The 25562-nt window shown below is 43.4% G+C and overlaps 1 protein-coding gene across 2 annotated transcripts in view; it reads right to left on the bottom strand.

The window, feature by feature from the left end:
* cbarpb (CACN subunit beta associated regulatory protein b) overlaps positions 1-25562 on the bottom strand; it is a 195572-nt gene that overhangs the window by 14378 nt on the left and 155632 nt on the right. For both annotated transcript variants that reach the window (XM_041204886.1, XM_041204887.1), the window contains one exon: positions 11365-11548. In XM_041204886.1, the coding sequence (XP_041060820.1) occupies positions 11365-11548 (184 nt within the window). The remainder of the gene's footprint in view (positions 1-11364; positions 11549-25562) is intronic.

Genomic DNA, 25562 nt, shown 5'->3' with positions numbered 1-25562 from the left:
TGGCTCCCCCTCATCAACTCTACTAGTTACATCCTCAAAAAATTCCAGTAGATTTGTCAAGCATGATTTCCCTTTCATAAATCCATGCTGACTCTGTCCGATTCTGCCATTGTTTTCCACGTGCTCAGCTATTAAATCTTTTATAATGGGCTCTAGAATTTTCCCCACTACCGATGTCATGCTGACTGGTCTATAATTCCCTGTTTTATCTCTCTGCCTCCCTTTTTAAATAGCGGGGTTACATTAGCTACCCTCCAATCTGTAGGAACTATTTCAGATCTCTGCCTCTCCCTGGAGTTCTGCACTCTCTTGTCCTGCAAGCAGAGAAAGCAGAGTGTGAGTGTGAGATATGGATTGTGATGAGAGGGTAGAGCTGTCGCATTTGTGGAGGGTGTCTGTGAGGGATGGAAATAAGCTGGGGGGGGGGTGCGGTGAATGTCAGTGGTGGTTGCTCAAGTGTGGATGTAAGGAGATGGATTGTGAGGGATGAAGGGTAGAGCAGCAAGTGGTGTTGATCTGAGGAGTATTGGACAAGGTGAAGTCAGAGTGAGGGGTGAACGCGGCATGTCACTCACCTTTCCTGGCCTGGTGATGTTGATGAACCTCTTTCAGCAATGTATCCATGAGTGAGGGACCACGCTTCTGCAGCCCACCTCTTCTGCCACTTCCAGCCATGCCTGCTTTGTTTCAGAGGCTCTTCCTCCCATCCACAGGATATTCTGGCCCTAATAGACCACAGCATGACCTCCAGGGATGCTCAGGGAATTGGGATGCGGTGACCGAGGAGCTGGTGGGGGCAAGTGGGGAGTAGCCTTCCCACACCGCAGCTCCATCATTGCTGTTTGCGTCCTAACAATTGTAACATGGAGCAAATTCTGATCCCTGTCCAAGTCCAGTTAAATATTGAAGCTTGAAGAGTCAGGAGCAGGTTGTGATCAAATCCACCTGCTTAGGTTGGTTGGGAAACCCTGAAGTGGGATGTTAATGACATGTTGGAGGTAAAAAGCTACGGAATAGGCTACACCATTAAATTTTGTGTTCCCTCCATGCTGCTGGCCGGTCCATCAGTTAAAATTCTGTCCAAAATTTCTAACAACACTTTCACTTGCATATGCTTCTTATATTTCTATGTGACTGGCAAGTGGATCATTTATAGGATATAATTAGATAGGTTAATAAAGTTATCAATTTTGAATTATTCATTCTGCTTTCTAGTGAGTGACAGTGAAGTATGTCAAAGTAGTAAGAAGCATTGTATCTATAGAGGATGTAGTCACAGCTCTAAGAAACAGCCACCACGACAGCTAGTGGAATTTGAGTTCAGTTAATAAATCTGGCATTGAAAGCTAGTCTCAGTAATGGTGACCATGAAACTATTATAGATTGTCATAAAAACTCATCTGGTTCACTAATGTCCTTGAGGGAAAGAAATCTGCTGTCCTTATCTGGTCTGGCCTACATGTGACTCCAGACCCACAGCATTGTGGTTGACTCTTCACTGCCCTCTGAAATGGCCTAGCCAGCCACTCAGCTCAAGGACAATTAAGGATGGGCAACATATTCTGGCCTTGCCAGCGACACCCACAACCCATGAAAGGATAAAGAAAAAAATACTTCAATATAATATTTAAATCTGGCTACATTGCTTTTGGGGGCCAGATTTAAATTTAATGCTCGCCAGCTCGGTGTCCCAGGCCTTAGAAAACCCAACAGCTAACTGGAGATGGGAACACCTGGATCATGCAGGTAAGTCCTCTTTATGGCACTGCTTGTGGATCAGGAGGAACAGGTATGTTCCCCTCTGCACCTCAAGCAAACCTACTGCCAACTGTGCTCTCCACAATTGGTCAACTTACCTCACCAGCCCCACTAAACCAATGATCTAGGAAATGGCTGGGAAACCTGGCTGGCCAAGATTGTGGATTTCTATTGCAGAGGGTGTTATTTTTACTAATAAAGTCCATGTTATTGTGTCATAACCATCTTCCTATAGATTGCACCTTGCATCATTGTGTGTCAATCTGGTTCATGCAGGCAGGAAGCAGAAATAAAATTGATAATGTGGTCTTAAATTAAATCTGTCAAGTTCTCCATGTTCCTGGAATTTTCAAGTTTCCAATCCACAACTGCACTTACTCACTCCCTCCTCATAAATATCAGGAACAATGAGCTGGAGCAAGGAATTGTGTGATGAATCTTAATTGCATGGAGAAGGGAGAACCTATTGGATGGCACACTTGGAGGTTAATGGGAAATTGGAGGCTAGACATGAGAAAGGATCAATAATCACCTAAGCTTTTCTGTGTATTCATTCCAGAGGTGCAAGAGAAGTGATAGAAAATCTTCCTGCAAATATGGAGAAATATACTAAAGCCTTGGTTACAAGTGTGCTCTAATGAGACATAAGAGTAATTGAGGGGAAGAGTCTGGCATGAAGGAGGAAATTGGATCTGTTAGGGTTATTTTTAACAATGGAGGACATAAAGTCATTCTATCTGAGTTCAGATGCAAAAATGAGGTTAAAGTGCCCGTAGAAGAGGAAGGGCTAAAGGTGAACTCTTCAAAGGTAAAAGATAACTTCAGATGGACTTGTGAGACACAAAGGAGCTGTGGATTTCGGTGGAATCGGGAAGATGCTGCAGACCATTGAAAATTGTGGGTGAGATCCAGATGTGTAAGTCCCACCTCCACTTCCAACAGATCCACATTTTGCTGGTGTGAGGAAATGGGCAGGGTGGGATTCACATGAGAGGGAAACCCAAACTGAACACAGGCACTTGAGCCTAGCGCTGAGTTCAATAGACTCACTTTGACTGTTGCAAGGGCCTTAACCCGCAGTGTGGCAGTCACAAATTGATGAAGTAGACATAAACGCTCTTGAGGGGTGGGTAAGGCCTATAAAACTGTCATGATCTGAAGATTTTTAAATGCCTTGCTTATTTAAACTTTAAAAAAAAAGGCTGTAGCTGTCAGTGAAAGTTTAAAAAATCCTCTTTTGGACTTCTATGATTGACAGGCATAGGTTAGAAAAAAAAGTAGCAACTGGTTGTGCAGTTTCAACAGAGCTCTTTGTTGACATTTCCCCAAGGGCTACCATTGTGGTGTTATGAATGCTTGGCTGAGTTTCAAAGCTTCAATTATCTCAGTAGGGGCTTCTGGGTTTGCAGCTTGATTAATAGTTTAAAGAGTTTATTAAAGGATTTGATGTGGGGCTGAATAGAAGGGTATTTGTTTTTATAAGAAATGAACCACTTGAGGAGATTTAAAAGCTTTGAATGGATTCTTTGAAAGGGACCTTTTTCACCATCAAGTGTGTAGGATTGAGAACTGTATTAAATTGTAAGAAGCTTATTTTTTCATTTTCACAATAGCTCCTAAGGTCTGCCCTAGGTCACTACTGGGTAAGTGGTAATGAATGTGGAATGGGGGGTGTGAGGGGCCTTGAGGGGTTGGGGGCATAAGTTGGCATTGGGATGGTAATGAGTAGCATTGAGGGTGTGAGGGGCCGGTGGGGGCGGAGGCGGTGGTGGGTGGGTGGGAGCATGGATTGGTACTGAGTAGGCATGGAGGGTAAGAGGGGCCATGGTGTTGCGTGTGGGAGCAAGGAGATGTGAGGGGTGAGAGCCAGCTGGCCTAACAACTTCTAAAGCAACTGGGATGAAGTCCCAGAGAACCGAAGTGGGCCTTGGAATTCACCCGACCATGTCTATACTATGCTCCCGGGTCAGCGGACCTGACTCTATCCTGCACCCACCATGCACCCCACTGCCTGGGGTGAAAAATCGCTCAATGCGGGGCTCTTTTGACCACGGCTGGTCGGCATGTCAGCCAATTTCCTGCCTCAATCTACCCACCTCGGTAGCCAATATGTGGCCCTGTTTCTCTGAACTGCCAAAGGAGATTCTTTAATTCAATATTGTGTTCTTCAGCATGGAGGAAATCTGTGCCAATTTAAAGTGAAGTAAATTTATAGCCTGCAAGTAATTTAAAGAGCCCAATAGTTACTTTCAATTTGTACCTCAGGCAGCCTCATCCATGAATCTGGTTTAGTATGAACTTTGAAAACTAGGTGGCAATATATCCCTCCCCTATACTTGTCCCAGAACTGTATGAAAATCAACCCACCAGTCACAAGATTTTTCATGATAGGATACTAGTAATAATGGCAGTTTAGCTGGCTGGTTGGAGTATTTGATCTCTTTGAATCTCCAGTCAGGATGTGACACCAGTGTAGTGACACCCCACACTCTCCCCCAGTGGATAGTGGGATAGGAAATGTCCAGTGCTTCCCCCAAGCCTGGGTTGCTCCCCAGGACTTGCCGTCACTCTAGGTACAAATAGGAATTCAGGATCTGCCTGGTTAGAGATGATGAGATCACTACTTCCTGTTCTGCTATGAATACAAACCACCTGCCCTCAAAGCATTAGGATGAATCAACTGTTGTTGCTCCTTGGGTTCAAGTATGGATGAGCCATGTTTGCACTCCTGGATTACAACCGGTTCAAAGATTTTCCGAGCATTTATATTTCTTTGCGCACCAAGTCAGCTATTCTGTAGGCCGGCATTAACTTACTCAACCTGACACACAAACTGAGCCCACATTTGAGTCAGAACAATGACAGGAGCTTCACATTAGCCATTTGTTGTGGTTTAACGCAAACAGTTCCTTCTTCACGGCTCTATCCTACATCACATCTCAGAGAGGCAGAAGTGTATACTGCACTTACCAATTGGAGTAAAAACGCTACATCATTTACATTCAGATTAGCATCAAATTATCTGCAAAATTTACAACAAAAACTAAGCGATACATGGACAATACAGAGTAACAATACAAGTCTCATAAGATTAATTGGGGAGAGATAAGGGGGGTCAGAAGATTTGCTGCTCTCCTGCTATATATAGTGACACTGAATGTATTCAACACAGGTTTATAAAGGCATGAAGCAACCAAAGATATTCTTCTCCCACCCTGGGAATTATTGTTTGCCTACTTTGTGTTTCCTGCTTGATTGGCACCCCTTCCACAAACATTCACTCCCTCCACCACCGACAGACAGTGACAGCAGTATGTACCATTTACAAGACCGCCACCATCTAGAGGGACAAGGGCAGCAGATACATGGGAACACCACATCCTGGAAGTTCCCCTCCAAGCCACTCACCATCCTGACTTGGAAATATATCGCCCTTCCTTCACTGTCGCTAAGTCAAAATCCTGGAACTCCCTCCTTAACAGCACTGTGGGTGTACCTACACCACCTGTTTTGCAGCAATTCAAAAAGGCAGCTCATCACCACCTTCTCAAGTGTAATTAGGGGTGGGCAATAAATGCTGGCCTAGCCAGCGATGCCCACATCCCATAAATTAATTTTAAAAAACACATACCTCTGGAAGAATATATGTCAAATAATGTGTTGAATAATATATTGAATTGTGGTGCTCAAGGAAGAACCAAAAATTGCTAGGCTTGTCATAAAGCATAAAAATGAATGGAAATAATTTAACAGCATCAGCTGAACAGTAAGATTCAATTATGGCTTTTAAAACCATTAGCAGTATCTGCTATTTTCTATAATATGCTCTATAAATATATTTTAAATCCAAGTAATCGGGGTAGATTTTTTGTTAAGTGTCACTTGCAGCGCAGAAAGTAAATTCTGGCAGGTAAGTTTGTCTGGCTCCAACAGAGGATTTAACTTCCATTAATTTAAACAGAAGGAAAATCTGGCCAACCCTGTTACTGGCTGAGATCCACCCCACCAGATTTTCCTTTCTGCACTTCAGTCAGGTGTGGCTTAAGATCCAGGGTCAGACCATCATAGTTTGTGTTTAGTTTTATTTCCTGAAGCACAGGAAACAGTTTGACAGTTGCTCAGCCCTTGGTGTCAGTTAAGGATCAATCAAATTCCACGTCATTAAAAGAGTCCAACTTGTTGAAGTTGGTTTTGACTCCGTGAGATACCGAAACATGGATGCAGCTCACTTTACAACTCTCCCATTTTTAATTTCCCTTGAATCCAATCAAAATAAGAGTCAAGGGCTATGTAAAATAGGCTGCCAATGCATTGTTACCCATTTTATGCTGTCGTGCAAAGTCAAAGTTACCCTCATTGTGACATATTCAGATCAAAATAATATTAACTCAAATGGCAAGTCAGTCATCTACTGAGAATCTGTTATCCGTTACTTAGAAAGGTGTTACTTTTTTTGTGAAGAAGTTTGTTGGGCCTGTGAAAACACCCACTCATGCATGCACTTGTATACGGACTCGTACACATGCACACACATGCCACTCACACAATTTTACATGCACTCTCACATTTGTGCACACACACACACACACAATCATACACACCTTTATGTATCACACTGAATGTATCATGCAAACACATTCGGACATACATAGGGCAGAATTGTCCCAGATTTCCATTAAATAGGGTAGCAGACGGGAAAGATGACATTTTACCCACTGGTTGCAATGGCGGCTTTGCATGGCATATCGTCCCAATCCCACCATATTAATTATGCAGTGCCAGGAAACATGCCGTGTAAATGGTGGGCAGGCTCTCCATCGCCCTCCACACCATCACATCGTTGCTTGCTCACACCGAGCGCCTTATTTAAAGTGCGGCCATGCGCACACCTCTTAGTGTTTCCAGCCCAGGACTGCTGAACAGAAGACATGACCCTGAAAGGCAAGAAGACGGCAGCCTCCAGGTTTAATGACACGCCCTTCGAGCACTTTTTGGACGCAGTGGAGGCTTGCAATGATGTCCTCTGCCCCCACTCTGGCCACAGGATGGGCAACAACATCATCAATCTGGCTTGGGAGGTGGTGGCAGTGGTGGTCAGTGCCAATGCCCTACAAAAGAGCACAGCCACCCAGTGCCACTACAAGGTGAATGGTCTCATTCGTTCCACCAGGGTAACTTACTCGTCTCATCATTCTCTACTCAAAAACCCACCACATATACACAGGGATCTCACACCTCAAGGGACACCACCACTAACTCTCACACACACCCTCACATCTCCATCAGGCTCATATCCTCTGGAGCTTGCGCCCTCATCCCATCCATGGCTCCGCTCACCACACAAACATTCCACGCACACTCTCTCCACCTGTTTTCATGCAGGAGAAGCTGGCTCACATCAACAGAGAGCGGTCCCAGGATGGGGGTGAAGAGGCCCACATTATATCCCTCACTTGCTTTGAGGAGTGTGCCATCTTGTTGACTGGAGAGGACATGGACCCTGCCTGCGTCAATGGTGAGGTTGACAGCGACCACCCACGTGAGGATCCAGCACCACATCATCCCTCCCTCAACACAATTGTGAGTGCTCTCTCTCTCCTGTTTTTGATGCTGCCGCCATGCACTAATTATCTCTTGCTCATCCTGCTTTCTACCCTTAATGTCCCCATTAGCACGTTTCTTAGCTAATATCACCACCGTCAACACCTCTTTGTCCTTTTGTCTATGACATCTTTTGGCAATCTCCACCTATCACTTGCCCTCTATCCAGCTCTACCTGTCCCACACCCCCTTAAACCAGCTTATATTTCACCTCTCTTCTACATTTCCTCAGTTCTGTTGAAGAGTCATTCGGACTCGAAACGTTAACTGTGTTCCTCTCCGCAGATGCTGTCAGACCTGCTGAGTTTCTCCAGGTATTTTTGTTTTTGTTCTAGATTTCCAGCATCCGCAGTATTTTGCTTTTAACTAATTATCTCTACTTTGGTTCACGGAGCTCTGCCAAGTGACAGACACCCTCAGCCAGCCAGTCCCTCAGCTCCATTCAGGTCCTCACCTCCAGCCAAGAGGACACCTCCTCCATTGAAGAGCTGGAAATAAGCAGTCTGTAAAACCTATCACAGCGCTTACCCACACCCTCCACCAGCGCAGAAACACACACCTTGGTGGGACCTAGACCTAGAGCAGGCTCTGGTTCACAATCTGCTGGTCACCACACGGACATAGGTTCACAGCAGGAGGAGGTAGGTTCAGCCGAGCTCCCTGCACTCAGAGGACTGCTGGGGAAGAGGCATCTATGGGGTCCGAGTCAGAGGATGAGCCTCTGGATTTGGCCTTCCAACTCATCGTGGAGAGTCAGCAGAAGGTGGGGGAACATTACACAGAGCTGCTGGAAGCCCTCAACAGCATGGCATGCGAGTCAAAGGAGTGCATCCACCTGCTCTCTGATGAAGGGGTGCCCACGTGTCCGCATATGGAGGTTTCCATGGGAAGGATGGTGGATGCTATGGGGACCTTAGTCCAACAGAATGCGGAGATGCGCACAGACCTGCACTCTATCGCAGTAGCCATGGGTGAGTTCCTGCAGTGACAACACGAGGGGGAAATGGGGCACCTCAATGTCCCTCCAGTTGCTCCTTCTCTCAAGGAATCAGGCCAGGGCCCTCGGGCACCCAAAGGGAGGAAGAGTGGCAGCTGGACATCCCGGGTCATCTACTCAGAAATCTCAGAGGCTGTCCACTCCCTCCGAGTCCTCTTTGCCTGTGACCCCCTCAACCTCATCCTCTGTCACCGCAGAGGGAGCAGCTGGCCCACAGGACAGCCAAAGCAAGCCGGGGCCCCCAAGGCCTTGTCTTTCCAGAGGACCCATACTGAAGTCATCAGAGGAAACAGGGCCAACCATTGCACAGGCTGTCTCCACCCCTGCTGCAGATGTCAGGGCAGCACCTAGAAGTCTAAAGTGTTCAAAAGGTAAGAAATTCTGATCACAATTGGTTGCAATTTTGTCACTTTACAATTTGAAAATATGTTCACTTCCACTGAATAATGTGTAATGGTGTCTTTCACCTTCATTGACAGGCTTCACGAGTCCTCCTCCTGCATCTTCCCTCCCACCACTAGCAGTTCAGCTGCACGCAGCCAATGCACCAGTGATTCTGGAGAAGAAGTGTGTGTGTGGCAGGGTCTTTCAGAGTCTCGTGCAAGCTCTCTCCCACACACGCGGATCCTTCCCGCATCACATTAATCTCAGCGTCCTGAGCATTTTCAATGCTGCCTGCTGGGGTTCGCTTTCAGTTGTCCATCTTAGCTGACCCGCATCTCCGCCCACCCACTGGTCACACTCCCATGCAGCACCTGATCTCGCCCACCCTGACTTTTGTTTCACTTTTGATTTGGCCAGCATGGTGTGACTAACATTTTTCGTACGCTATCCTTTCCCATCCACCAGTCACCCATGTCCTTTCCTCCATCTCTGTCGACCCCCTGGCATCACCTTCCATCTTCCCACCGTCACCAACCAGCCGCTACCATTTTCTTTTGGGGATGTCTCGGGGAACGTGCACATTCCCTACCTTCCCAAAAATCCCACCCCCATCCACATTAACCTCCTCCCAAGTCCCCATCAACCACCCTCGATGTTCCTTCTAGCAGTACCATCATATCCTCAATTTCCCACCCTACCAGCTCACTCTGCCCTCTCTCATTCTCACCATTCCCTCTTACCATGCCCACCCTCATTTTGCTCCCCAGGAGGCAGTCATGAACTCAATAGAGCCCTCCCCTGTACCGTCACCTAGACATCGCACCACCTCACCCCCCTCCGGACTCTCCCTCTTGGAAATCCTTCCCCCACCCACACCCAGCCCCTCTAAGTCTCAGTCCTTAACCCTTCCTGACTCCTTCATTAGCCCAGACTTCTTGCTCCCCCAGACACCTTTCCCCCTTGGAACTCCTTCCTCCTCCCGAAGTCCTGCCCCCCCCTTGGAACTTCTTCCTCTCTTCAATCTCCTTCCCTTACACCTTCCTCCCCCCCCATACACTACCTCCCCAGTTGCCATCTTCCCCCCTGTTACACCCTCCTCCTCCCATACTCCCTCTCCCCCTCCCAACCTCAACCCCCAGATACCTTCGGTCCCCCCAACTTCAGCCCCCAACATCTTCGTTCCCCGCCAACCTCACCCCCGAGACCTTCATTCTCCCCTCCCAAGCTCAGCACCCCCCAACACATCTTCCTCTCCCCAGTCAATCCTAGACCTTCCTCTCCCACTTTCCAGTATCTTCCTCTCCCAAACACAGCTGGAACTTCCTCTCTACCCCCTCAACCATCATTCATTGTGAACAGGCCATCAATGTTGCCTTTCCACCTTCTGTGAGCTGCTTTGTAGCAGAGCCATGTCCATAAGGATCCACCCAGCATGGCATGGACATTCCTCCAGGGTCCAATTTCAGGCTTCAGCATCTTCTGCTCCTCGGATGCCCACGATGTGAGTAAGGCCTTGGCAGTGAGTCCTGACTTCTGCACATCACACTTTTAAAAAATTCATTCATGGGGTGTGGCTGTTGCTGGCTGGGCCAGCATTAATTGCCCGTCCCTAATTGCCCTTGAGAACTGAGTGGCTTGCTAGGCCATTTCAGCAGACATTTAAGAGTCAACCACATTGCTTGTGGGTTTGGAGTCACATGTAGGTCAGACCAGATAAGGACAGCAGACGTCCTTCCCTAAAAGACATTAGTGAACCAGAGGGGTTTTTACAACAATCGACAAGGTTTCATGGTCATCATTAGACTTTTAATTCCAGATTTTTTATTGAATTCAAAGTTCACCATCTGCCATGGTGGGATTCAAACCAGGTACCCAGAGCATTACCCTGGGCATCTGGAGTACTAGTCCGATGACAATTGTCAAGATGTGTCCTGTACCGGCATCTTTTCCCGTTGATGTGAGTGGTCGATCCAGTGTTGGGGGGATGATTCCGGCGAATTAGGCTTATAATGATATGCAGCTGTATTACAATGAGGATCCCGATGTTTGATGGTGGAAAACGTGACCTGCCATTGCCAGGCAGAGCGGATGATTGAAAACTGGTTTCATGATGCCGTGAAACCGATTTTTGGCTTGCTCACCATATTGTCCACTCATGCCCGACACCAGCGGGCATGGAAAATTCCACCCCTAGTTTGAAACACACACACGCCCACACACACAAGTGCACACACACACACACGTGCACACGCCCACACACACATACGTCCACACACACACACGCACATGCCCACACACACACACGCACACGCCCATGCCCACACACACACACACACACACACACACACACACACACACACATGTCCACACACACGCGCATATACACACATGGATACACACACACACGCCCACACACGCCCCCACACACGCATGCGTGTGCACACGCCTACACACACACATGCGTATGTGCCCACATACACACGCCCACACACACACAAGTGCACACACACACACACACACACATATTTCCAGATTGTTGATTCTAGAATAAATAATTTAAATTCACAATAAAAATGCAAAAGAAATTGTTCTGATGCTTTGAATCATCACAGATTGAACAATACCTGCTAGTTGATGGAGGTGGACTGGAAGGAGGTTGTGCAAATGGAGTTGAAGGGGTGCAAAAGGTGACATCATCTGTGTGGGCAATGTACTGGATAATATCAGTCTGGTGAGCATCCTGGTCTTCATGTTCCATGCTCTCACTGGCAGCACGCTGTCGATGGAACTGGTGTCTCTTTGGAGACCCTTAACCAACACAAATAATTCCATTAGTAAATGACTACTCAAATGTATAAGTAACCATTGAATGCCTTTTAGACTGCAGTTATACTGCCTGCTGATTGACAAAAGTAGGAAACCCTGCTTTCAGAGAGAAGATGTTGTCAGGAAGATAATAATATTTTTCACAATGTTATTGGAATTTATTGTAAAGTAGAATAATAGCGGGATCTGTGTCTATGTGTGTGTGTGTGTGTGTGTGTGTGTGTGTGTGTCTTAACTGAATTAAAGGCAGCTGGTCTGAGGGCTTTGATGCAACAGAAGATAAGCTAGGTTTGAAATGTTAAGTAGGTAAACATAGTGTAAAGGGAACATTTGCATTTTTAAATAAACCAGACTAGCTTGAATTCAAAGGAGGGGCGAAGTGTTTCACCTAGCCAGGAGGAGTTAAGAAACAGTGGCCGGAATTTTATGGCCCCGTGGTGAGCGGGAATGGGCTGTAAAACTCGACAAACCACCCTAAACTCCATTGACTTCGGTGGGACCGTAAAATCCCGCTGCTGTAAAATTCCACCCAAAAACACACTTTTAACTCCGATATCAAACCTCATCCCGCCACTGGCTGAGGTTTGTTAAAAAATCACTTACCCGCCTACCCGTTGGGCCCATGCGCCGACCCAAAATTCGCTCGGGCTCCTCAAAATCCTGGTCGATTGGTCACTAAATGGCCTTAACAAGGCCTTTAATTAATGGCGGGCGCGTGTCCTGCTGCATAGCGCGCCCACCGACCGAAACATCGCGATGCTGCACGCTGACATTGGGACGCTCGCGCAACATTTTAGGCACTGACGTGTGGACTCCGCCACCTGCATGTCAGCCAGAAGATTCAGCCCTTTGTGTATTTCATTAACATGTCCCATCTCGTGTGACAGTTTCACATGAGGGGGACATGTTTATGATTTTTTTATTTCTCATGTTTTCACAGCCTTTCAGCAATCTCCCTGAGGCAGCACTTAGCCTCAGGGAGATGTGCGCTCTTTCGTGAACATGCGCAAAAGAGCACACTCTGGCTGTTGGGGAATCCCCCCCCACCCCCCTCCGCCAGCACAGGGAGCGCATAGCATTTCCCATCGGGCATCATACTGGGCGGGCCTTAATTGGCTCACCCACGTAAAATGGCGGTGATCGGCTGCCCACCCACCCATCAAGGGCAAAATTCTGCCCATAGTGAAACAATGGGAATTTGCATTCAAAGGGGAAAATGTGGATAAAGGAGAGAAGGCTGTGTGCAAGGGAATGAATTCTAAGATCTAAAACATGTGAAAAGCCTCCAGCATCTAAGCCTCAAGCTGCTGTCTACAAAGAACTGAAGTTAAGAAACCTCACTTTGAATTTGACTGTTTCAGGGTATTGTGTGTTTCTTTGCCTGGGTCTTTTAAAAACTGTGTGTCTTTCTGTTGCCTTAATGAAATTGTAACTGGGGGTTTAGATTAATTAGGGGATTTAGGATTTATCATAGTAGTAATTTGTAGATCTATGTGTGTACTTAAAATTATTTATTCTATTAACAGATTTAATTTAGTTTTGTAAGAAACCTATAAAATTCAGTGGTCTTATTATTACCGAATTCAAGGCATGCATCTCGAAATATATACAAATTGTGGAACAGTTGTGGCCGTCGTTTCAAGTTTCCCTCTTGGATTTGAGCAGCTTAGCATTTATCATCGGTTGTGCCATAACAATGTTGGGTGCGCTTTGTGGGATTTATTTGAAATTTTGTGATTGGGTTGGAGTTGGTGAAGCTTAAGGTTATGAGAAGCACTTTGAATTCAGGCGTGGGTGTGAGGTTTTTTTTTTGAAGTGGAGAGACTGCAAATGGCTTTGACAGTTGCTAAGCCTTGTCTGGGAGTTGAAGTTATAACTTTGGCTGCTTTGTAAAAGGTTTATAAAGTTAAGTTAATGGAATTAGCAGATAACTTACAATTGGGATTACTCGCAGGGGCAAAGAAATCTGACATAATCGAAGTATATAACACAGCATTTGAAATTGGCAGGAATACCTGAGAGACCAAGTTCTCCAAGGTCATGGAATGGGCTTAAATTCAATTGCAAATTAAAAAACTGGAACTAGAGGCAGCAGACAAAGAAAAAGAAAGAACATTTCAAAGGAAACAGGGAGAAAGGCGGGAAAGAGAAAGAAAACAAGAAAGGGAATTAGAAATGATGAGATTAGAAAGGGAGGGAAGAGAAAAAGAGAGAGAGAGGATTCCAGTTTAAAATGCAGGCAGTTAAAAAAGAGGCACTAGTATGTGAGGAAGGACTTATTTCCAGATCAGAACCCATTGGGGAGATGTTTAAATTTGTGCAAGCTCTTCCAAAGTTTGAGGAAAGAACCATTGAAGCATTCTTTATTTTATTTGAGAAGATAGCTGAACAGATGAAATGGCCACAGGAAAACTGGACATTGTTGTTACAATCCAGGTTGGTGGGTAGAGTACATGAGGTTTATGCTTCACTGTCAGAAGAAATGTTGGTGAACTATGATGTGGTTTAAAAAAAGGCTATTTTGAGTGCACATGAGTTGGTTCCTGAGCCATACAGGCAGAAATTTAGGAATATAAGAAAACAGCCTGGGCAGACATATATTGTGTTTGAGAGAGTAAAACAAAGTAATTTTGACTAGTGGATACGGGCATTAAAGATAGAGACAACATATGCAGCTCTTAGAGAGGTAATTCTTTTGCAAGAATTTAAAGATTCAATTCCTTCGTTAGTGAGAACTCATATGGAAGAACAGAGGCTTGAAATGGTAAGACACGCAGCTAAGGTAACTGATTATCAGTTAGTTCATATAGCTAAACATTTTTTGTCACCCTTTTAAATCAGAGAAGGATAGAAAGTGGGAAGTTGAAAGGAAGGTGGGCAGTCAGGGAAGAGAAGGAGTAGCTGGAAATTCCCAGGAAGTTTTTCTCAGAATAAAAAGGAAGGTGCTGGGGGTAGAAGTGACATTCGAAAATTGAGCTGTTTTCATTATAGTAAAGTTGGACACATGAAATCTGTGTGCTGGAAATTGCAGACAAAATCTATTGGAATTATAGGGGTGCAGAAAAGTTCTGGAAGTAAAAGTACTGTGGGTTCTGAGGTTCAGGCACAGAAAAAAAAACGTGGTTTGTGTACAGGTAAAACAGGAAGAATCAGTGATAGGTAAAAAGTGGGAATGTGTTCATAATTTACCCAAGGGAGTTCCGAGAAGCAGGTTGCAGAAATGTTTAAAGATTTTGTGCATGAATGGAAAGTCCTTCAGTGTGTATAGGGTGAATTAGGTAACGTTGTTAAAATTTTAAGAGACACAGGGGCTAGTCAATCTTTAATGTTGTGTGATAGTGACATTTGTTGTTCAGAGGGAGTATTGCAGGAACAGGTGATAATAAGTGAGGTTTACGGAGATGCTAAACCTATTCCATTGTGAAAGGTAAATTTAAACTGTAAGTGGAAAACATGTGAGATGATTGTTGGAGTAGTGGAAAAATTGCCCATTGCAGGGGTTCAATTTATTTTGGGTAATGATACCACTGGTTCACAGATGTAGTTGATGCCCATGGTAGTTGAGCAGCATGTAGAAGTGTTTTAAACAGAAGTGTTGCAGAGAGAGATCCTGGATTGTTTCCAGATTGTGTGATAACAAAATTACAGGTTCAGAGGTTGAAACAAGAAGAACAGGAAGTTTAAAGGCAGGGGGATGGTGTGGAAGTCCAATTAGCTAACACTGTGTTTGATAACATTGTTCAGGAGGAAAGAACAAAGGACAATTCAGATGACGTGTTTAACTTAAGGTGGTTAGTGGAGTTATAGAAAAAGGATTCGCAAATAAAATATTTATATTGGACAGCTTACTCAGAAACAGAGGCAAAGAGTGTTCCAGAATGTTATTACCTTAAGGGTAATGTTTTAATGAGAAAATGGAAGCCTTATCATGCTTCAGCAAATGAAAGCTAGAGTGAGGTGCATCAGATTGTAATACCATTTGGATATAGAAATGAGATTCTGGGGATAGCTCATGAAATTCCAATGGGGGGACATTTAGGAATTAGAAAGACACAAGCAAAGATACAGAATTTTTTTTGGCCTGGATTGCATAGGAATGTAGTCAAATTCTGTAGAAAGTCACACATGTCAGGTGAAAGGGAAGCCACAAGCACCAATTAAGCCAGCACTTTTTATTCCCATTCCAGCATTTGAAGATCCTTTTACAAGGGACATAATTGATTATGTAGGACCCCTCTCCAAGACTAAAAGTGGAAATCAGTACATGCTGATAATAGTGTATGTGTCTATCAGGTTTCCTGAAGCAATACCCTTGAGAAATATTACAACAAAGAAAAAGGTGGAAGAGGTAACTAATTTCTTCACAAGGTATGGTTTATCTAAAGAGGGATAATCAGTTCAGGATTCAAATTTCATTGTCACAGCTGTTTAAGGAAGTAATGAACAGTTTGAGGATAAAACAATTCAAGTCAACAGCTTACCGCCCTGAATCACAAAAGGGTTTTGGAAAGATGGCGTCAAGTTCTTAAAAACTATGATGAGGGTGTATAGTCAGGATTATCCACAGGATTAGGATAGGCAAACTCCATTTTTGTTATTTGCTATTAGGGACGCTCTTAATGCATCGATTGATTTTAGTCCTTTTGAACTAGTTTATGGTCTTGAGGTGAGAGAACCACTGAAATTGATTCATGAGTAATTGGTGGGCTGAAACTCAGAAATTACTCTCCTAGATTATGTATCAAACTTCAGAGAGAAATTGGACAGAGCATGTGGGCTGGCGAGGGAATGTTTAAAGATATCATAGCAAGTGATGGAAATGAAGGCAGGCAGGAAAGCTACAGCTCGTAGTTTTGTTGCTGGGGAGAAAATGCTAGTTCTGTTACCAGTACTGGGTGATTCCTTAAAGGCAAGGCTTAGTGGGCCTCACAGGATTGAAAAGAAATTGAGTGAAGTAAATTATTTAATAAATACTCCAGGTAGAAGAAAGAAGCAGAGGGTATGCCATGTAAATATGCTTAAAAAGTACTTTAACAGGGAAAACGACCAAAAGGAGGTATTAGTGGTGGTAGATAATGAGAAAGAGATAGAAATGCAAGATTCTGAAATTGATTTTCTTCTAATCAAACTGGATAATGAAGGGGTACTTGAAAATTTAAATATAATATTGATTACCTTCTAGACATGTGTCAAAGTGATTTGTAGAAGCCATTGCAGTCGCAAAAATGTATTTATGGAAATAAGTTGGGGAGGACAAATTTAGCTATACATGATGTATATGTAGAAGTTTCATCTTCGCTAAGGCAACATCCTTATAGATTAAATCTGGCAAAATTATCATAAGTACAGAAAGGAATCAAATTCATGCCCCAAAATGATATCATTGAGTCTAGTTGCCATAATTGGAGTTCGCCTATTGTGCTGGTACTGAACTGGGTGGAAAGATTGTGTGTGGACCATCAAAAGGTGAACACAGTGACAAAAGCGGATTCCTATCCTATACCACAGTTGAAAGATTGTATTGAGAAAGTGGGACAATCAAAATTTATCATAAAGATTGATTTGCTAACAGGATATTGGCAAGTACCATTATTGGAGAGAGCAAAGGAGATATCGGCTTTTGTGATGCCAGATGGACCATGTCAGTTTAATGTCATGAAAAATGCACCTGCAACATTTCGAAGACTGACAAACAAAGTAATTGCAGGCCTGAGCAATTGTGCTGTTTATTTTGATGACTTGATAGTTTTCAGTCAGACGTGGGAGGAGCATTTGCAACATCTGGAAGAATTATTTACTCAATTACAAGATGCTAATTTGATGGTGAACTTGGCTAAAAGTGAATTTGCAAAAGTGCAAGTTGCCTATTGGACATGGTAAGGTGGTTCCGAGAGATGTGAAAATCAAGGCTATCATGGATTTCCCTGTGCCTACAACAAAACCAGAAGTTTTGAGATTCCTGGGCATGAGTGGGTTTTATTGGAAATTTGTACCAAATTTTAGTAGTGTGATTGCTCTATGGACTGAACTATTAAAAAACAAGAAGTTTCAATGGACAGGAGTGCCAGAAGGCATTTGACAGTTTGGAAATTGTATTAACTGTAATACCAGTTTTAGTCATACCCAAATAATTTAAGTTGTCCATTGATGCAAGTGAAATAAGCATTGGGGCCGTACAGTTAAAAGAAGGTGATGCTGAAATTGAAAAACCGATAGGGTATTTTTGACAGAAGCTGAATGTACAACAGAGAAGACATTCAACGATCAAAAAGGAGACTTTGGGGTTGGTGTTAATGTTAGAACATTTGAAACTTACATTGCAAACAATTAATCAGAAACAATTGTCTATACAGACCACAATCCTTTAACGTTTCTGGACAAACTTCGAGACAGAAGTGCAAGGCTATTCAGATGGAGTTTATTACTGCAACCATTTAATCTACTGATTTTCATGTAGCAGGATGAGAAAATCTGATTACAAATGTGTTTGTCAAGAGTTTGAAGCTTAAAGGGAAAATTGGACATTTAAAACCTGTACAGTGGACTGGAATGATTTCTGTTGATCCCAAGGATTTGTGTATATATTGATATGTTAATGCATGCATCTGGTAATGGAATTGTGTAATAAGAATAGGAGGTAATGTAAGATGGGTTCAGAAAATGAAGCTGTCTTTTTAAATTATGATGGTTCATTTTTTTAATAAGGAGCGGGATGTCAGGAAGATATAATGATTTTCATAATGTTATTGGAATTCATTGTAAAATAGACTAATAGAGAGTCTATGTCTCTTGTGTGTGTGTGTGTTTGACTGAAATGAATTAAAGGCAGCTGGTCTAAAGGCTTTGATGTAACAGAAGATAAGCTAGGTTTGAAATGTTAAGCGGGTAAACATAGATGTAAAGGGAACATTTGCATTTTTAAATAAACCAGACTAGCTTGAATTCAAAAGAGGGTGAAATGTTTCACCTAGTCAGGAGAAATTAAGAAACAGTGTGTTTATTTTTCCCAAAGATTACTGGTAAAATTGGTACAATGAGAGATTTTTATTATTAGAGAAGTAAAGTCCAATGTGAAACAATGGGAATTTGCATTCAAGGTGGAAAATATGAATAAAGGAGAGAAGGCTGTGTGCAAAGAAAGGAATTCTAAGATCTAAAACATGTGAAAAGCCCTCCAGCATCTAAGCCTCAATCTGCTGTCTACAAAGAGTTGAAGTTAAGGAAACTCGCTTTGAATTTGTCTGTTTCAGGGTATTGTGTGTTATTTTGCCTGGGTCTTTTAAAAACTGTGTGTCTTTCTGTTGCCTTAACAAAAGTGTAATTGGGGGTTTAGATTAATTAGGGAATTTAGAAGTTATCATAGTAGTAATTTATAGATCTGTGTGTCTGCTTAAAATCATTTCTTCTACTAATAAAGGTTTAATTTAGTTTTGTAAGAAGCCTGTAAGCCTCAGTGATCTTATTCCTACTGAATTTAAGGCAGGAATCTTGAAATATATATAAATTGCAAAACAGTTGTGGCAGTTGTTTCAAGTTTCCCCACTGGGATTTGAGCAGCTCAGCTTTTACCATCAGCTGCGCCATAACAACAATTAAAAGTATTTGCCTTCACGCTCTTCCCCGAGGCACTCTTTGCTTGCACTGATATTCCCTTTAAATTCATTCTACCCATATTATACAATTTATTGGTATTATTATGCAGCAACATATTTTATACATTTTCACTTCCTCTCATCTGTATCAACATTAAGAATTTTGAAATTCCTAGTACGTTAGCTTTCAGGGGTGTACAGTCACCCAGTCTAGCTCTATTATTCATGGACATTTTACCGTGCTCTCATTGGAATCTGAAGCCTTCCTCAATCTCCCAATGACTCAACATTGTCCAGTTTCATTTCAGAGAGTCTAAATTCCCCCTAACACACTACCTTTAGCACATTGATTAACATTATGGCAGCAAACTCCTGTGTGTACTGAATTAATAAGGCCATCTATTTTAAACGGGTTAAAGATTTGGTTAAAATAGAGAATATTTAATGCTAATCCATTAATCAGTGCATTAGTAATATTTGCTGAAGAATTTTATTGTCAGAACATCTAAAAAAATCATTAGCCTTGTCCATCTATCTCTAGATCATATTCCAGCAAATTCCCTTTATCAGACATGATCATTTCCCATAGACAGGGCCATTCCTGTTTATTTTTTTTATTTATTCATAGGATGTGGGCTTCGCTGGCTGGGCCAGCATTTATTGCCCATCCCTAGTTGCCTTTAAGGTGGTGGTGAGCTGCCTTCTTGAACTGCATGAATTGCTTGGTACAAGCAAAAGTGTTGGCAAACTTAATCACACCGTGGCTGTGAAAAATAGGGAAGTTTTGTAATTATGTGGAAATTGAGAGACAGGTAAAGGAAAAGAGACAAAGGCGAGAAATTTAAAAAAAGGAGAAAAGTGGTGTCATGAGAAAAAAAGGAAAGAGGATTTTGGGTTCTCAGTTTCTTTTTATTCATTCACAGGATGTGGGAATCACTGGTAATTGCAGAATTTATTGTCCATCCTTATCAACTGAGTGACTTGCTAGCTAGATGATTTCAGAGGGCAGTTCAGAGTCAACCACATTGCTGTGGGTCTTGATTTATGTATAGACCAGACTGGAATGGACAGCAGATTTCCTACCCAATAGGAGATTAGTGAACTAGATGTGTTTTTACAACAATTTGGTAGTTTCATAATCATCATTACTGAGACTGACTTTTTAATTCCAGATTTGTTTAATTAACTGAATTTAAATTGCTGTGGTGGGACTTGAACTCATGTCCCTGGATCATTAGTCCAGGCCTCTGGATTGCATAATCACTATTCTCCCATACCCATAATTAAAGGTGTATAAACCAGAGATAAGTCATTAAGGTAGAGTTGATTAGGAGGTTTAATTTTTATTTCTTCCATGTGCTTTTTCTCAATGCGCTGCTAGTGTATTCAACTTAAAGTCTGCACTAAACCCTCCATTAATATAACAGAGAGATAAATTTAAGGGAAGGTGTTAGCTACTGTGATGAAAGAAAATGCCGATAAAGCTTGTCCACTAAAATGGTTTTCTTTGCCTCACTGGCTCCAAATTTCAGATTGGGCCCTGAGCAGAAATCAGACCATCCCGTGGGCCCTGCTATTTGATTGGAGCATGGCTATTTTTGCTGGTGCCAGCCCATAACTCACCAGGTTTAGTGAATTCAATGTCCCACTTACCATGGTAGGCTTTTAACCCCTGGGTTGCTGGTCCAATAAGCCAACTGTTAGACTACATGTGGAATTGTGAAAGAAATATTTATTAGATTTAAATTCTGACTCTTCATCATCAAATTGGACGATATTTTCTTTATCAGCCTGTCCATTTCCTTACAATAAAGAAGCTCTGTTTCTGCAGAAATTTGTCTTGGTCAGCAAGGCAAAATAGGTGGAATTGTACAGGCTGCAAGTTATATAGCCAGCCTGGTATAACTGATGCTATACTGTTGTCTCTTGTGCCCAGTAAAATTATGTATCGGTGCAATTATATATCCTGTGGAACCAGCAGCTTCCTTCAGATAGAGTGTCACATTTGCTGTGCTGATAGTCATTGGGCTGTAAGCAGTTTCCTGTTACCAACAACTGCCAGTGTTAGTGTCCTTTCTCATCTTGTGCCCAGCTGTCTCAATAGCTCTTACTTAGCCAGAACTATGATCAATCACTTCAGTAATGTGCACTGTGAGCTGACACCAGTCAATATCGAAAGATTGAGTGTGACAGGGGTGTAACGCAATGAAACTGCAATACATTTGTGTCACTTACTCCTTTGGGGCTGACTTGAATCCATGTGGGCTGAGACTCCGCACCAGATAAACCCCAGGGAAGTCGTGTGATCTGAAACACATGCTGCCCAAACAATCTCTACAGTCCTGATTTTCCTCCAAACGCCTGTCCTTTATTCCAACAGAGAATCGCTTGCACCCTTTTCCTTCACACTAATCTAGGATTTGCACCTCATTTTCTTGCTCTGATTTTCCTTAGTGTTTGTAAACTGGCAGTACAAGCACTAATAGCGGAATGAGAAATGGGGGTGCAGGACCTCAAAGGCTCAAACAAACAGAGGATTGGGTGCTACAAAATATTCTGGAAAGACAGGGAATGAAAGAAAGGAAGGGGTGCAGTGACGGAATTGATGAAAGATAAAAGCATTGCAACACGGTGATGCACTTGAGGGTTCAAAGACAGAAACTATTCGGTTAGAAATAAGGAGCAATAGAGGTTAATTATTAGTCAAGTTTGGCAAAGTGGACTTCCAGCTGTTGGAAGGGGATAACATAATCCACCTAGTAAATGTTCCTGAGAGCTCCCCTTCTCAGCAGCTTGTGAAAAGGCTGTTCGGCACTTTAGAATTTTCCAAGAGGCAAATGCCTGTATTCAGGCTGAGAGTGTTGCTGCTACTATGGAGGATTTTCAGGTTAGTAAAGTAAAAATAAAAGCAAAAAACTGTGGATGCTGGAAATCTAAAACAAAAACAAAAATACCTGGAAAAACTCAGCAGGTCTGGCAGCATCTGCGGAGAGGAACACAGTTAACGTTTCGAGTCCGAATGACCCTTCAACAGAACTAAGTAAAAATAGAAGAGAGGTGAAATATAAGCTGGTTTAAGGAGTGGGGGGGTGGGGGGGGGGGTGGTTGTGGGACAAGAATCCTGTCGGAGAGAAGAGCAATACTCCTTCAAGGTGGGCACTCCTTGAAGAGAAGTGGCAGTCAATTAAACACTAAGATAAAAGCAACAAACTATGGATGCTGGAAATCCAAAACATAAACAAAAATACCTGGAAAAAGCTTAGTAAAGGGCAGGTTGTATAAGGAGGTTCTTGTCTCGTCTGTAGAGGCTACTTAGATTCAATACCATAATTCTCCAGAGTCCATCCACCAAGTGCTACTGCTTGAATTGGAAAGGCTGTGCTCTTCTTCACGTTTGAGGAGCCAAAGGTGTTTAAGGTGTATTTTGTGCTTTCTATTCAGCCGACAAGAAATCTGGAGCAGAGCATATCAAGATCTGGGAGTTACTGGGTTGGGCTTCTGCATGTCAACATCCAAAAAAGTCACAGAAGGTGACCAAGTACATTACATTTTAACTCTTCATCTCCTCAGCAGGACAGTGGGCAAGTTGTTCTATTATGCATGTCACTGATATGTCATCAGAACGGGGCTGTGAAGCCAGTGAGTTCGGGAATTAACATTTCACTGACGTATTTGAAGCCAGGTCGTTACTGTATCAATGTGTTTGACCTGGGAATCGATGTGGAGATGCCCTGAGTGAGGGACATTTCTTGGTTTAGAAACAGTTAAGTTTGTGTCCTGAGAGCTCATCAAACACCTTAAATTTATTTTTGATAGGTTCTGGGGAGCAGGTGGAAAAATTAATTCCTTAAAGTAAGATGTAATTGGCATACATGGATATTTGTATTCAGGTTATCCTGTGGGTGTCAAATCTAATTCTAATGGTTGTCGCTAGGGAACATATCACTAAGTATTCTAGGGCCTGGGAAAGGAAGAGCAGCAATAGAGAACATCCTTGAAATGCAAGGAAACAAGCCATTGGTGCAAGTACTGAGAATAGAATTGGAGTAAGATTCTAACTGATTTCTGAAATGGATCACTGCAGGCCATTCATTTGAGTACAGCTAGAGAGAATGATAATTCCATGTGACCAATTGGTTTTTTGTATTCAGAGTGGAGAACCTCACTTGGGTTTGATGTTAGCTTATCCTCTACACTCCTAATGAATGCCACAGTTCTGTTCTGTGCTTGTTATTGAAGAGTATGTGCTGGGTGCTCTTGCTCAGAATATTTTGCCTATTAATCTCTTTTGAATAATATTTTCTCTTGCTTTATTAGAAGGACCTTTTTGCTCCTGTTGCTCTCTCAGGCTGTTTAGTTCACTTCTGGCCTAAATCAGGGCTAGTTCATTATTTTCCAATTGTTGTAATTTTTAGCTTAATAACCTTTGTTCTATGTCTCTGGATTTCCAGCACTCTAAACTTCTCAATGAAGAAGAGAGTGATAATATTTCTTTTCAAACCTGTGACCTGTGTCGTCTTGAAGGACAAGGGCAGCAGATACATGGGAACACCCACCTCTTGCAAGTTTCCCCTCCAAGCCACACACCATCCTGACTTGGAAATATATCGCCGTTCCTTCACTGTCGCTGGGTCAAAATCCCAGAACTCCCTCCCTAACAGCACTGTGGGTGCACCTACACCTCATGGACTGCAGCGGTTCACCACCACCTTCTCAAGAGCAATTAGGGATGGGCAACAAAAATGTTGGCCTAGCCAGTGATGTCCACATCCCATGAAAATGCCAATAGGGCTGTTTCGATGGTTTTCCAGAGTAGTGTTTGGGAGTCATTAGGTTCCCCCATTTTTCATATAGAGTGGATTAGTAGCAAAGACAGAGTTTGCTAACTCACATCCTTTCTACAGCCTGCCTTTCTATGGCCTCTTGAGGCTTCTAAAAAGTATCTGATGCAATTTTCTGCTATCCTTAGACAGTAAGGAGAAGAAAAACTAACAGACATCTCCTGTCACCAGCAATATTAGTGTTTTTTTTCTCTGAATACCCTGTGGCATATTATTACCACACAGGGCTTGTACGTAATGGACATCAGTCAATAGCAGGAGTCTCTGTTCCCATAGTGATACAATGATCTATAGCAATACAAACAAGATTACATGCAGCTGACACCAGCCAACAGAGATGATGTGACAGAGCACCAGCTTTGGGGTCTTTGCCAATGCTATTTTAACTCATTTTCCCCCTCCTCCATCACCATGCATACTATAAAATATTGCCTTTTCTCTATCCCCAAGACTGGTTGATTAAGATTTGTTGGTGCAGTTCTGAATTGAAGATGCCATTGCCACTCTATGAAAGTGAAGAGGATTACTGGTGAAGGCAATCGCTTGAGATAATGTAAGCTTCCATTCTCCTTGATCCAGGGGCAAAGGAGAAAATTCTGTGTGGAACTGGGCGAAAGCTGTCCGTCTGCCAAAGGGAAATTGTCCATTCTTTACTTCCTCAACCAGGTGCAGGAAAATTATTCTAGGCCCATACAATCTCTTTCAAGGGCATGGCCTTCTGAGGCTGCTAATGTCCAAATACCTCCATCCAAAAAAGATTGGTGATAGTGCCCTCGGTGATTGAGGAAAGGTGTCTGCGACTGAGGCCAAGAAACATGAAAGGAGTGAGCTAAACGCTGGGTAGTCTCCTGCCAAGTCATACAGTGGAGATCCGATGACTCACTGTGTTGCAGATGCACACCCATTTAATGCAGCATCATGGGCTGAATTTTCCCCACGCCACAGAGATGGGTTTGGATGTCGGGGGTGCCAGGAAGGCATGGGGATGGCTCCCGATGCTGTCCCACCTTTGGGCAACCTTTCAAGGGATGGGCTGTCTATGGAAATCGGCAGCCCGTTCCATGTAGGCAGGCAGACAATGAAGCAAATTGAGGCCCTAAATTGGGGGGGGTGTGGTGCAACCCCTTGGGGTGGGGAGGCCTCCAATGGGCCCGTTAAGGAGGGGGCCCTCTCCTGACTGTGCAGGGAAACCTGAGTGTGTAGCGTGGGCCTCTCCCACCAGCACTTATATTCCAATGGTGCGGGATTGACGCCTCTAACTGAGCATTAGTTACACATTTAAGGTTGTCAATTGGCCTACTGGCAGGTGGCTGGCAAATTCCATGCCCTGCTGCTGGTAAAACTGTGGTGGTGGTAGGGGGCGGGTGGGAAGGTGGCAGGCTGCCCGCTGGATTTTACATGACCCCCCCCCACCACCCCCCCCAGCCTTCAAACCCCTTGGGGGCAGAAAATAACCCAACCCACTGGAGGGGAGTTTTAAGCTCACTGAACTGTTGGGAAACAGATGGGGTTGGGTGCAATGCTGGTTTTAAACTTTGCCTGATTTTACTCTGCACTGAAATA

The sequence above is a fragment of the Carcharodon carcharias genome, chromosome 14 (assembly GCF_017639515.1).
Source record: "Carcharodon carcharias isolate sCarCar2 chromosome 14, sCarCar2.pri, whole genome shotgun sequence".
Classification (NCBI taxonomy): Eukaryota; Metazoa; Chordata; class Chondrichthyes; order Lamniformes; family Lamnidae; genus Carcharodon; species Carcharodon carcharias.
The sequence above is the reverse complement of the archived record's forward strand: the minus strand, read 5'-3'. Positions and strand labels throughout refer to the sequence as shown.